Genomic DNA, 13,494 nt, shown 5'->3' on the forward strand with positions numbered 1-13,494 from the left:
TGCACTGTTACACCCTACTAGTAGGATCTTGCTATTGTTCATTTTATGGTTTAAACTTCTGTAAACAACACTCTGAAAAATGTGTTTCTGGTGACATGGAGTCCCTCCTGTCACTATATCTTTGTAACATAAAAATCTTCAATAAATTCTATTGAAAAAATAATGATATATATATATATATATATATATATATATATATATATATATATATATATATATATATATATATATGAAAAAAATAAAAACCCCAGTGGTGATCAAATAGCACCAAAAGAAAGCTCTATTTGTGTGAAAAAAATTATATAAATGTCATTTGGGTACGGGCTTCCATGACCGCACATTTACCAGTTAAAATAGTGCAGTGCTTAATAGGAAAAAATGTCCTGATCATGAAGGAGGGAAAACCTTCCAGAGCTGAAGTGGTTAACACAGTGATATCCTATGATAGTCAGCTCCATCTAGTGGTCATAATGAGGTATTTTTCTTGAAAGGCCCCAATCAGTAAAAAAATACAACAATACCGCACTATGGTCACTAGAGGGAACCAATGATCATAGGAAATCACTGAATGAGATAAAATATGGACAACATTCATCACAGCTGGGTGAATTCTTGTCATATTCATTAAACAACTAAAAAAAAAATGAGAACACTAAGTGTTTGCAAAGCTTACATCACAAAATGTATCAATGAAAGGCAATAACTCCATTTTTATATTTCAATGGTTTTTATTGGAAGTTCTCTTATTGAACAATCAGTTACAAAATACAAAGAGTTACAAATCACAAGTGACATTGTCCATCCTTGTTTAGATAGACATAGCACATTGACATGGGAGTGTACTACATCCATATACTGGTAAAGGGATCATACCCCATCTATACAAATCCTATACACTCTATTGTAACCACTTCCAACAATCAGACATAAAAGAATCATCTACTAAGAACAAAAAGAGTAAAGAAAAACAAATATAATAAAGATAAAACCCCCCTATAGTCCCTGCACCCAGGAGAAGCTGTGTGTGACCCCTGACCTTACCAATATTAGTGACTAAACTTAGTATTGATCACCATAAACCTCATTAATAGCACAGCTGCTGCATTTCCTAAGTGGATACAGATAAACCACCCCGTGTATTAACAAGAAAATAAATGTCAAAGGCAGCGCTATGGTGACAATAAAATATTCAGCAACATGAACTATGAAAATGTTTGCTGAAAACCACAAAAAAAAAGTACGCTAAATGAAACGTATCTGCAAACCAAGTATTACCACCAACCAATGAGAGAACATACATATGAAGGTGAAATGACCATTATACATAGAAAAAGGTCCAATTAATGTGAACCTTGAAATAAACAAGTGATAAAACACAATATAAGTGGAATATTGGTGAGACAAGTCCTCACTGTGCACGTGCCAATAATAAAGGACATCCAGGGACTCACACCCCCTTCACACACTCACCACAAATATATCACCCTGCTTCTTATATGATGGAGATCAGCCATGGAGTATATCTGAGGTGTATATCATGGTGTGCTTCTTCCCCACATGAGAGCTGTGATGTCCAGCAACATTCATATAGAATACATTTCCCACACTCAAGGCAGTAATACACCTCAAGGGTTGTGTGGGATCCCTGATGTACAGGAAGGCAAGACTTCAGGAAGGAACATTTCCCTCACTCAGGACAGGAATATGGCTTCTCCCCGTGTGAGATCTCTGATGTTTGTAAAGACTGGATGTCTGTGAAAAACATTTCCCGCATTCAGGACAGGAATACGGCTTCTCCCCTGTGTGAGATCTCTGATGTCTGGAAAGGCCCGATCTATCTGAAAAAGTTTTCCCACACTCAGGACAGGAATATGGCTTCTCCCCTGTGTGAAATCTCTGATGTGTGGAAAGAGAGGACATAGCTGAATAACATTTCCCACACTCAGGACAGGAATACGGCTTCTCCCCTGTGTGAGATCTCTCATGTCTAGAAAGATCGGACTTGTGTAAAAAACATTTCCCGCATTCAGGACAGGAAGGCAGCTTCTCCCCCGTGTGAAATCTCTGATGTTTGGAAAGTTGTGACTTCCTTGAAAAACATTTCAGGCACTCAGGACAGGAATACGGCTTCTCCCCCGTGTGAGATCTCTCATGTGTGGAAAGGACAGACTTCCTTGAAAAACATTTCCCGCTTTCAGGACAGGAATACAACTTCACCCCCGTGTGAGATTTCCGATGTTTGTAAAGAGTGGATCTATCAGAAAAACATTTCCCGCACTCAGGACAGGAATACGGCTTCTCCCCCGTGTGAGATCTCTCATGTGTGGAAAGGACGATCTTCCTTGAAAAACATTTCCCACACTCAGGACAGGAATATGGCTTCTCCCCCATGTGAGATCTCTGATGTTTGGAAAGTTGGGACTTCCTTGAAAAACATATCAGGCACTCAGGACAGGAATATGACTTTTCCCCTATGTGAGATTTCTGATGTTTGTAAAGAGAGGATCTAACAGAAAAACATTTGCCGCACTCAGGACAGGAATACGGCTTCTCCCCTGTGTGAGATCTCTGATGTATGGATAGTTGGGACTTCCTTAAAAAACATTTTCCGCACTCAAGACAGGAATATGGCTTCTCCCCCGTGTGAGATCTCTCATGTGTGGAAAGAGTGGATCTAGCTGAAAAACATTTCCCGCACTCAAGACAGGAATACGGCTTCTCCCCAGTGTGAGATCTCTGATGGGTGGAAAGATGGGACTTCTGTGAAAAACATTTCCTGCACTCAGGACAGGAATACGGCTTTTCCGCCGTGTGAGATCTCTGGTGGGTGGAAAGATGGGACTTCTGTGAAAAACATTTCCCGCACTCAGGACAGGAATACGGCTTCTCTCCTGTGTGAGATCTTTTATGCACATTAAGACGGTATTTATAATGGAAACACTTCCCGCACTCAGTACAAGAATATCTCTTATCTGTTGGAAGGACGGCACCGTCCCTCACAGTCTGAGGTTCCTCAGGATAAGAGGAATACGATGGTCCATCTACACTGTGTGGTGCCGGATGGACATTTGAGGTGGTCAGGTTTTCTCCTGGACTATACTGTGTGATGTCCTCATCTTCTACTTCACAGTCTGGAGACAAAGTGAGACAATCCTCTGAGGTTTTCCTCATCTCCCGTCCATCTACTAAAATAGAAATAGAAAGATTATTACTAGACATGAGCAGATTGGTTCCCCTAAACCAGGACTCCGCCCACATCAGGCAGCTTTGTCTCTGAGGATCTTACAATTCCCCCCTCAAGGTAACTAGTAAATGGGTCCTCTGATCTCCTACCAGTTAATTTCTTTATTCACGGACCTTAGTCAGAGAGTGACGAAACAACGAGAACTGTCTTTTATAGGAGTGACAGTGATGAGGGGATTATAGGACGAGTGTCCCCACCCCCTCTATCACTCATTGCCATCTTCCCAACACAAGAAGTCCTGAACTCCCTGATTTAGTCATTAATAACAGCTGGGCTGAGCCCCACCAGAGAGTGAGGATGGGGGGAGAACAACCGAGATGAAGACTGGACTGATCCTGAAGACCACCATCATTGGGTTATTGACTCCTCCCTCATTATCACTTTCTGTTTAAGGCTCCAAAGTTTTAGGCTATTATCACATTATATCAATAAATGAAAAAGTCTGTGCTCCAATCACATTATCAGATATAAAATCAAAACACTATAATCTGATTCCACCCTGAAATGAAATAAGTAATCAGGAAGCTGCTCACTAATACCCAGATATGAGGTATGACAGAATTCCTCCAAAATATGCAGCGCTGGCCCTTTAAATCATATACAAAAAAAACACCACAGATGAGGTCATCAGGGGCTTGATCACTGATCCAATCCCTGATGTGATGATGTCAGCATGTTGGGCGGAGAATAACACTCTAACGTCATCACGCCCATTGCGGCTGAACAGACCGCCGAGGAGATACACTGTGCATGTCTACCGATGTGTGTGACAGATATTTCTATGTAATAAAGTGAGAGATGTTATAGATCTATACTATGTGGAGAGTTCTTCTTGTCTCGGGTCTGAGACTATACAGACATATCCCTCCACCCGACACTGCCAGCAAACAACAGAACTAGTAACCCCGGGAGAATTCCTCTGTCAGAGATCTTGCTAGATCCGGGTATGGGACAGAAGACTTAAAGCTTTTGTTAACCCAAAAAAATAAAATAATGGATCCTGTTCGTTTAAAGCATGTTATATGACACAGTGCTTGTCCCGTGTCATTTGGCCCCCCGTAACACCTAAAAAACCTGGCTGATCCTGCAAGTTTCTCCCCACCCCTCTGTAAACTGACCACGGTGTGTCATGGCTGCTGAGACCAGATACCATGGTCAATTTACATGCCTCTGTCATCAGCAGCTCTGCTATCTGCTCTCCTCTCTGCTCCTGTGTCCTCCTCCCCCTCCCCTCTCTGTCTGTGTGTGAGCCACCCCTCCCCCCTCTGTCTGTGTGTGAGCCGCCCCTCCCCCCTCCCCCCTCTGTCTGTGTGTGAGCCGCCCCTCCACCCTCCTGCTGCTCTCATAACATGAACCTATATACACCATCAGCACTGCCTCCTATTGCAGTGTTCCCCTCTGTGAATGATTTATAAATAGAAATGCTGCAAATACCTCGTTTAAGAGCCGGGATTGCGATCACATGACCAGCCAGCTCTCTCCTCCCCTCCAGACTGACATCAGCAGAGGAATCTCAGCCCCGCCCTCTGCATCTCTCAGAGAAGGAAAGGAGAAAGCTGGCTGGTCATGTGATCGTAATCTCGGCAGTGAAATTAGGTATTTGCAGCATTTATTTTTATAAATCACACACAGAGGGGGACACTACAATAGGAGGAGTGCTGATGGTGTATACAGGTTAGAGTTGCTTAACAACCACTTTAAGACACGTGGCCCAGATTACTAAAGCAAGCAACGCCTATGGAGAAAATGAACATTTCGCTACCAGCTGAACCCCAGAATCTCCATAAATCCATCCTAGATACATGAGCTGTATCTGCAGCACAGAGAAGGAAGATTATCCGAGAGAAATACAGGAATACAGGACGGGGAACACAGCTCAGGAAAGTGACCAGGGGATTACAGGCTGATATCACCCAGTCCCCACCCTACTCTGGACCAATAAGTGAGCAGTATGGGTGGAGGAATGTATTTAGTGTTAATGACCCACCTGTACTGATCTCTGTAGGAGTGTCCTCCTCTATAAATGTCCTCGTTATTCCATCCTCCTCCATAGACTGCTGATCATCCCTCACATACCTCTCTTCTTCTTCTGCTTTAACCTCAAATTCTATATCGATTGGATCTCCACTCTAAATCAAGAAAATGAGAGAATGTCATCTGTAAGATATAAGCTTTATCACTGTGACATCACATATATAAAATCTACACATCTCCTCCACGAGTCCATGTCCTACATACTGCATCCCACCAACCTTGTAATAATGAGGGATGGTGAGATCTTCCTGTGTGGGATCCCGGGAATACAGAGGACATCTCTCTGGGGGGTTCATTGAGCTGGACGACTCCACCATGGTGTCCTGGTACAGATCTTTGTGTTCTTTTAAAATCTCTGACTCCTCCATGACCCCATCCTCATCATCCTCCTCTTTTATCTCTTCTTTAATGTTGATTTTAGATTCGCCCAGGTTTACACTCTGAATAAATAATAAAAATGACATAAAGTGTAACAATGCAGATAATGTACAGATCCTAATGATATTATAAGTGATTGTTCCTCATCTACCTGATAATGTTTTATATAGCTGTGATCTTCCTGTGTGGAATCCCATGAATACAGAGGGCGAGAACATCTCTCTGGTGGGTTTCTGCAGCTGGATGACTCCTCCATGGTGTCCTGGTACAGATCTTTGTGTCCTTTTGCAAACTCTGACTCTTCCATCACCCCATCCTCATCATTCTCCTCTTTAATCTCTTTTTTTAAATTTACCTGTGTGAAATCCCGGGAATACAGAGGACGGGGACATGTCTCTGGTGGGTTCCCATTACTGGATCCATCTGTAGGAAACACACACACTGACTGAATACATTGTTTCTATGTGTTTATCAGATGATGGGGGATCTAGGTGGACCCTCTGTACTGCTCTCTCCTTTACAATAAAGTCTCCTCTTACCTGGTGATGTGACGTCCTTGTAGAGATCCTTGTGTCCTTCCAAATACTCCCACTCCTCCATGGAGAAATAGACAGTGACTTCCTGACACCTTATAGGAATCTGACACACACAATGATATAGTCACCATCCATGTGGAATAGAGCAAGAGAGAGGCTATGTTTGGACTTTGGTGGTACCGTACGTTAACTGATATTGAACAGTAAAATTAATAAAGGGATTTTATTACAAAAATATATATAATAACATATTCATAAAATCAGGAAAATTGTATCCTATCACAAGAAATAGAACATAAATACCATCTATATATTGGTTGCTCTACATGTTTCACGGGTTTAAATTAGCTGCTTCTTCAGGAGCTTTCTATAATTAGATGGTATTAAGGAATGATTATCATATAGCTATGGAAACAAAGAGAGTACATGTTATTCATGAGATACATTTTGTGAGTACAAATAATAATATTTCATGTATATATAAAACATCTGTTGCAGATCACCCACTGCTCACATGTTTTACCGAGGGGCGTCAGGTGGCCGGGGGCTCAGAAGAGTAGTGACCCACCCCGAAGGGCGTGGGAGCCCTTTAAAAGGCACAACATATAGCTAGTATTAATCTAGTTCAAAAAGAAAGGGATATATATAATTAACATGTTAATTAACACAGCACTTAAAGCGGAGTTCCTACTAAAAAAAAAAATTTGGTCAGCAGCTACAAATACTGCAGCTGCTGACTTTTAATAATCGGACACTTACCTGCCCCAGGGTCCAGCGATGCGGGGGAACGAAGCCCCGCTCATCTCCTCCTCCTCTCCACGGTGCCAGAATTGTCACTGTGAGCACCTGGCTGTGGCTTCACAGCCGAGCACACACTGCGCATGCGCAAGCCTGACTGGCCGGGCAATCATCTGGGACCTGCGACGTGTCCCAGATGATTGCCGAGAGGGAGGGAGGAGAAGTGAACTTACTTCCAGCGCGGGTGCCCCGGGAGCTGGATAATAACTCAGAAAGTGGTAACCTCAATTATTATGCACCAGGCCTTCTGAGTCCGAATCAAGCTCTGACTCTGGGGTACCAAGCACATTGTCCCATGAAGAGGAATGTTCTGCCTCTCATCATTATCTGCTTGTAACTTGTCAGATCCCCCTTCACTAAAAAGAAGGGGGAAGAGGAAAGTCTTAGTTTGCGATCAGCTTTGCCTATATTGGCTGATCCTAATCTGTACCATTGAGAATCTGGTAACATTATGCAGACAGCTGCACAACCATGACCATCATCTTCAGTCACTGGCAAAAAAAATCTGAGGAACTTCCTGTATGGGAGGATTATATAGGAGAGGACTTCCTGTCTTTTATTCCAGTGTCCAATCACCTGTAGGTGGCATATAACCCCACATGAGTAAGGATTAATAAGGTTTTCTGTGTCCCGTGATGAGCGATAAAGAAAAAAACAATTCTTGCACCAATAAAAGTTGTAGGTGAAAAGGCGATTGGTGGAATAGTGACACGCCTCCAAAATAAAGAACATGTTCCGGCCTAATAATGAAAAACGTGTTCTGACCCTGAAGAAGGGGTTCATATTCAGAACATTTCCACACTATATACACACTGTCAAACAGACTCACACTCATTAACACCCGCTCACACTGTGAGTAAGGCCATTGTGGCTGAAACGCGTTAACTTCTGCTGTAAACCTATCTTTTATGGAGATAAAATACATTTAGGACTGATTTAAGATAATGTACGGAGTTGTGGATTGTCTTTCATCTTTTCATCACATGGCAGATGAGCAACTGCACATCCAGCACCTGACAGCTCAGGAGGAAACTCATTAACTTGGGGTAGAAGCACCTCTCTTTATTATAATTTCCAGTATATATCCCATAGTTTGATGGCGCTATAACTTTCACACAAACCAATCAATATACACTTAATGGGAAGTGATGTAAGGTACAGGCAGGAAGTGATGTAAGGTACAGGCAGGAAGTGATGTAAGGTACAGGCAGGGAGTGATGTATGGTACAGGCAGGAAGTGATGTAAGGTACAGGCAGGAAGTGATGTAAGGTACAGGCAGGAAGTGAGGTAAGGTACAGGCAGGAAGTGATGTATGGTACAGGCAGGAAGTGATGTAAGGTACAGGCAGGAAGTGATGTAAGGTACAGGCAGGAAGTGATGTAAGGTACAGGCAGGAAGTGATGTATGGTACAGGCAGGAAGTGATGTAAGGTACAGGCAGGAAGTGATGTAAGGTACAGGCAGGAAGTGATGTAAGGTACAGACAGGAAGTGATGTAAGGTACAGGCAGGAAGTGATGTAAGGTACAGACAGGAAATGATGTAAGGCACAGACAGGAAGCTCCATGTGGGAGGAATTATAGAGGAGACGTTGCTGGAATTATCAGTGGAGAAGGTAATGAGATTGTGATTTATTATCTCCCATCACTCTCCCTTGTAGGACACCATATTTCTATGTCCCCCTTTGCCCTATAAATGTCCCTCTTTTCAGTTTGGTGTACACACGGACATATGAACATACAATATAACGGCACAAAGTCTTCATATCACTCTCAGATTTCAGATTTTTTCAAGTACTGAAGTGAAAACACAGATATAAAAGAAAAATAATGGTGAAATAAAACATAAGTGGGTGTAACTGATCACATTGTCACCAAATGTCACCCCCAAATATAAGTTTTCCCTGTAAGGGTTTGTTCCCACCAGGAGCTGCAGGTTTTTCATGAATCTCCACATGTGCATTTACATGCGTTTGCAGTGCATTTTTTAACATTGGGAAGGACAGGTGATGAAAGGAGACAAACTCGTGTTTTGTTCCCAGAGTCACATTGTGTTGCGTTTACTCTCATGTACATGCATTTATACACTCACATTCAGTGCAGTGCTGAATAGCAAAAAATGCCCTGGTCATGAAGGGGGTAAATAATAAAGTAAAAATAAAATAAAAGAATTGTCAAATACTGTCTCTTGTGGTTTTTAATTTTTGACACTTTTTTGGTAAATGGGTAGGGGTACAATGTACCCGATACCCATTCACATAGGGGGGCGGGATCTTGGGGCCCCCTTGTTATCCCCCTTCAGATCTTGGGGCCCTTGTCCCCATTATCATTGGGGACAAGGTGCTTTGGGGACACCCCAAAGCACCCTCCCCATGTTGGCCTGGTATGGTTCAGGATGAGGGGCACTCACTCATCCCCCCCTTTCCTGGCCTACCAGGCTGCATGCTCGGATAAGGGTCTGGTGTGGATTTGGGGACCCCCACGCTATTTAAAAAAAAGAAAATTGGCATGGAGTGCCCCTTAAAACCTATACCAGACCCAAAGGGCCTGGTATGGATTTTGGGGGGGATCCCACACCATTTTTTTTCTTAATTCTGTCATAGGGTTCCCCTTACCACTTCAATACACTGTATTATATAATCTACACTGCACTATATACTCTGCAATGTATTATATATACTACACAGACTGCACTATATACTCTGCAATGTATTATATATACTACACAGACTGCACTATATACTCTGCAATGTATTATATATACTACACTGATGGCACTGTATAATCTGCAATGTATTATATGCACACACACTGCACTGACTGCACTATATACTCTACAATGTATTATATACACTACACTGACTACACTATATACTCGGAACTGTATATATATATATATATATATATATATATATATATATACACACACACACACACACACTACACTGACTGCACTATATACTCTGCACTGTAATATATATACTACACTGACTGGCTGCACACTACAGTATAGTGTTAGGAAGTTAGTTATTAGGTAATTTGGACAGGGTATAATCCCCAATCCTCATTAAACTCAGTGTATATCTTGCGGCATGTATGTATTCCTTGATCATCCAATCAAGGGTGAATACTGCTGTTCGAAATGTAAGCATGCTGTTTCCCTGGAAGCCCAGGTTCTGAATCTGGGGAAGCAACTGTCAGCACTGAGAAGTCCCTCCATACTAAAGGTGAGCCGGGCACGTATCCGGCAGGTGCCGACAGGGGCCAGCACAGAGGCGGGTGGAGACAAAGAGGTGCAGGTACTAGAAAAGAGTAGATGGGTGACAGTCAGGAAGGGTAGAGGGGGAAGTGCCAGGGAGGCCGATCCAAGGCTGGAGCATCCCAATAAGTATTGAGTGACATTGGTGAAACCAGTCAGGGACCAGCACTGCTGGAGATGAGGGACTCTCCTAGCTGCCGGGGGAAGAACTCCTCCAGTGAGAGTGGGGGGGAGTGAAGGGAAAGGAAAGACAGATTCTGGTGGTAGGGGACTCAATTCTTAGAAGGACAGAGAGGGCAATCTGTGACAAAGACCTGAAGCGCCGAACAGTATGTTGTCTACCGGGCGCTCGGGTTCGGCACATCACGGATCTGGTGGACAGATTACTGGTAGGGGCTGGACAAGACCCGGCTGTCATGGTGCACGTTGGCACCAATGACAAAGTCAGAGGCAGATGCAGTGTCCTAAAGAACGATTTTAGGGACTTAGGTGCTAAATTGAGGAAAAGGACCTCCAAGGTAGTGTTCTCAGGAATACTACCGGTACATCGAGCCACACCAGAAAGTCAGAGGGAGATTAGGGAAGTAAACAAGTGGCTGAAGAGCTGGTGTAGTAAGGAGGGGTTTGGGTTCCTGGAGGACTGGGCTGACTTTTCAGTCGATCATCAGTACTATAGAAGGGACGGACTACACCTAAATGAGGAGGGGGCATAACAGCTGTGAATGAAGATGGGCAAAAAGTTAGAGGGATTTTTAAACTAGGCGATGGGGGGGAGGGTCCAGAGGTAGAGATAGTCAGCGCGGAACATATTCCAGAGGGTAGTATTGGGGGCATTAGTGGTAGGTTGACTAAAGCACCTAAACCCAAGGTAAGTATAGTAACAAGTCCTAGTTGCAATCTCGAAACACCCAATACGAGGACAATATGCGACCGGTCTAAACTATGTGGCATATTCACCAATGCCAGGAGCATGGCGGACAAGATGGGGGAACTAGAGATACTGTTGTATGAGGAGGATTTTGATTTTGTGGGAATTTCAGAGACCTGGTTCAACAGCTCTCATGATTGGCTGACAAACATTCAAGGGTATACCCTTTATTGCAAGGATAGAGAGTGTAAAAAAGGGGGCGGGGTATGCCTATATATCAAGAATAATGTACAAGTGAATGTGAGAGATTATATCACTAAGGGAGCTAGAGAGGAGGTGGAATCCATATGGGTAGAGCTCCAAAGGGATGAAGCTAAGGGGAAAATAATACTGGGAGTATGCTATAGGCCCCCTAACCTGAGGGAGGAAGTGGAGACGGATCTCCTATCACAAATTGGATTAGCAGCAAGGATGGGAAGTGTTATCATAATGGGGGATTTTAATTATCCAGACATAGACTGGGCGGAGGGAACCGTGCATTTATTTAAGGCTCGCCAGTTCCTTAATGTCTTACAGGACAATTTTATGGGTCAGATGGTAGATGCACCAACTAGATATAAAGCGTTACTGGATCTACTGATTACCAACAATACAGACCTGATCACGGATGTGGAAATACACACAGGTCAATTGGCTTCAGTATAAATCACACCAACAGGAAACATAAGGGGAATACAAAGACACTTAATTTCAAAAGAGCCAACTTCCCTAAACTACAAACTTTGCTAGAAGGCATAAATTGGGATAAAATCAACAAAGAACAAAGAACACAAAGGAGAGATGGGTTTGTTTTATGAGCATATTAAATAAGGGCACCAGATGGCTTGCACCCAAGGGTACTTAGGGAATGTACATTGCCAGACCAATGTTCCCAGTGGTAGCTGGTGACGTTTTAGCATGGGGAGGCAGACCCCGCCCCTTCCATTTGGCCCATCCCACTTCTCATAAGCCCCACCCCTTATATAATCCACCATTCCGTCCCCTCTATTCCACTAACTTCCACCCATAGTGTCAGGAGTATTTAGCTCAGCATCACAGGACAGAGTGTACAACTCAGCATAACAGGACAGAGTATACTGCTCAGCATCACAGGACAGAGTACACAACCCCAGCATCACAGGACAGAGTATACAGCCTCAGCATCACAGGACAGAGTATTCAGTCCCAGCATCACAGGACACAGTACATACCTCCCAACTTTAGAACTCGAGGCTAATGTAAACATGCGGCACATCACGCCAAAAAATGGGTGTGGACAGACTTATCAGTGGAAGGGGCTTGAGGGGCATTGTTAAACAAAACCAACCCCCCTACCACCATACCTTTAACCATCATTACACAGGGCCCCTTCCTCAACACTACCCTCCATTGTTGCACAGGACCCCCTCCCCATCATTAAACACAGAGGTTATTTGTTTAGGGTGGAGAGGCAGGGGGGGTGTTTAGGGTGGAAAGGCAGGGAGGGGGGTGTTTAGGGTGGAGAGGCAGGGAGGGTGTTTAGGGTGGAAAGGCAGGGAGGGGGGTGTTTAGGGTGGAGAGGCAGGGAGGGGGGTGTTTAGGGTGGAGAAGCAGGGAGGGGGGCTGTTTAGGGTGGAGATGCAGGGAAGGGGGTGTTTAGGGTGGAGATGTAGGGAGGGGGGGGTGTTTAGGGTGGAGAGGCAGGGAGGGGGGTGTTTAGGGTGGAGATGCAGGGAGGGGGGTGTTTAGGGTGGAGATGTAGGGGGGGTTAGGGTGGAGAGGCAGGGAGGGGGGCTGTTTAGGGTGGAGATGCAGGGAGGGGGGTGTTTAGGGTGAAGAGGCAGGGAGGGGGTGTTTAGGGTGGAGAAACCCCACAGCTGCCAGTCACTGCCATGCAACACAACACTCAGCAGCCCCACCCTCCCCCCTATTTTCCTTTTATATTATTTTATTCTTACTCCAATTTTTTTATTATCATTTTTTTAATTTATTTATTCTATTATCTGATTACTACTATAACAAAAATATTCACTGTAGATTTATACTGTTTACAATAGACTTTGTCAGTTGTCTTGTGGAGGTTATTCCTCCTTATCTGTACCCTTTATACAGTTTTATAATCTGTTTTATATTGTGAAAAGTTCTTAATAAAAACAATATAGAAAAAATGTTTACAGGTTACCTGTTTAGAGTGGCAGAGGAGGTCTTGGGATAGAATTATTACACTCGCTCTAACGATCGCGGTGATACCTCACATGTGTGGTTTGAACACCGTTTATATATATGTGGGCGGGACTTACGTATGATTTCACGTCTACACGTGAGCTCAGTAGGGACAGGGTGCTTTTATTTATTTTTTCT

General features: G+C 43.6%; 1 protein-coding gene and 1 pseudogene across 1 annotated transcript in view; one reads left to right on the forward strand and one right to left on the reverse strand.

The window, feature by feature from the left end:
• Window positions 1–13,494, reverse strand: part of LOC141126579 (uncharacterized) — a 927,381-nt gene that overhangs the window by 360,183 nt on the left and 553,704 nt on the right. Inside the window, exon 6 of the mRNA XM_073612498.1 lies at window positions 1,764–2,965. Coding sequence (XP_073468599.1) covers window positions 1,764–2,965 — 1,202 coding nt within the window. The remainder of the gene's footprint in view (window positions 1–1,763; window positions 2,966–13,494) is intronic.
• The window catches only part of LOC141126578 (uncharacterized), a 1,610,887-nt pseudogene that overhangs the window by 39,656 nt on the left and 1,557,737 nt on the right, over window positions 1–13,494 (forward strand).

This window comes from Aquarana catesbeiana, linkage group LG02, assembly GCF_042186555.1.
Source record: "Aquarana catesbeiana isolate 2022-GZ linkage group LG02, ASM4218655v1, whole genome shotgun sequence".
Classification (NCBI taxonomy): Eukaryota; Metazoa; Chordata; class Amphibia; order Anura; family Ranidae; genus Aquarana; species Aquarana catesbeiana.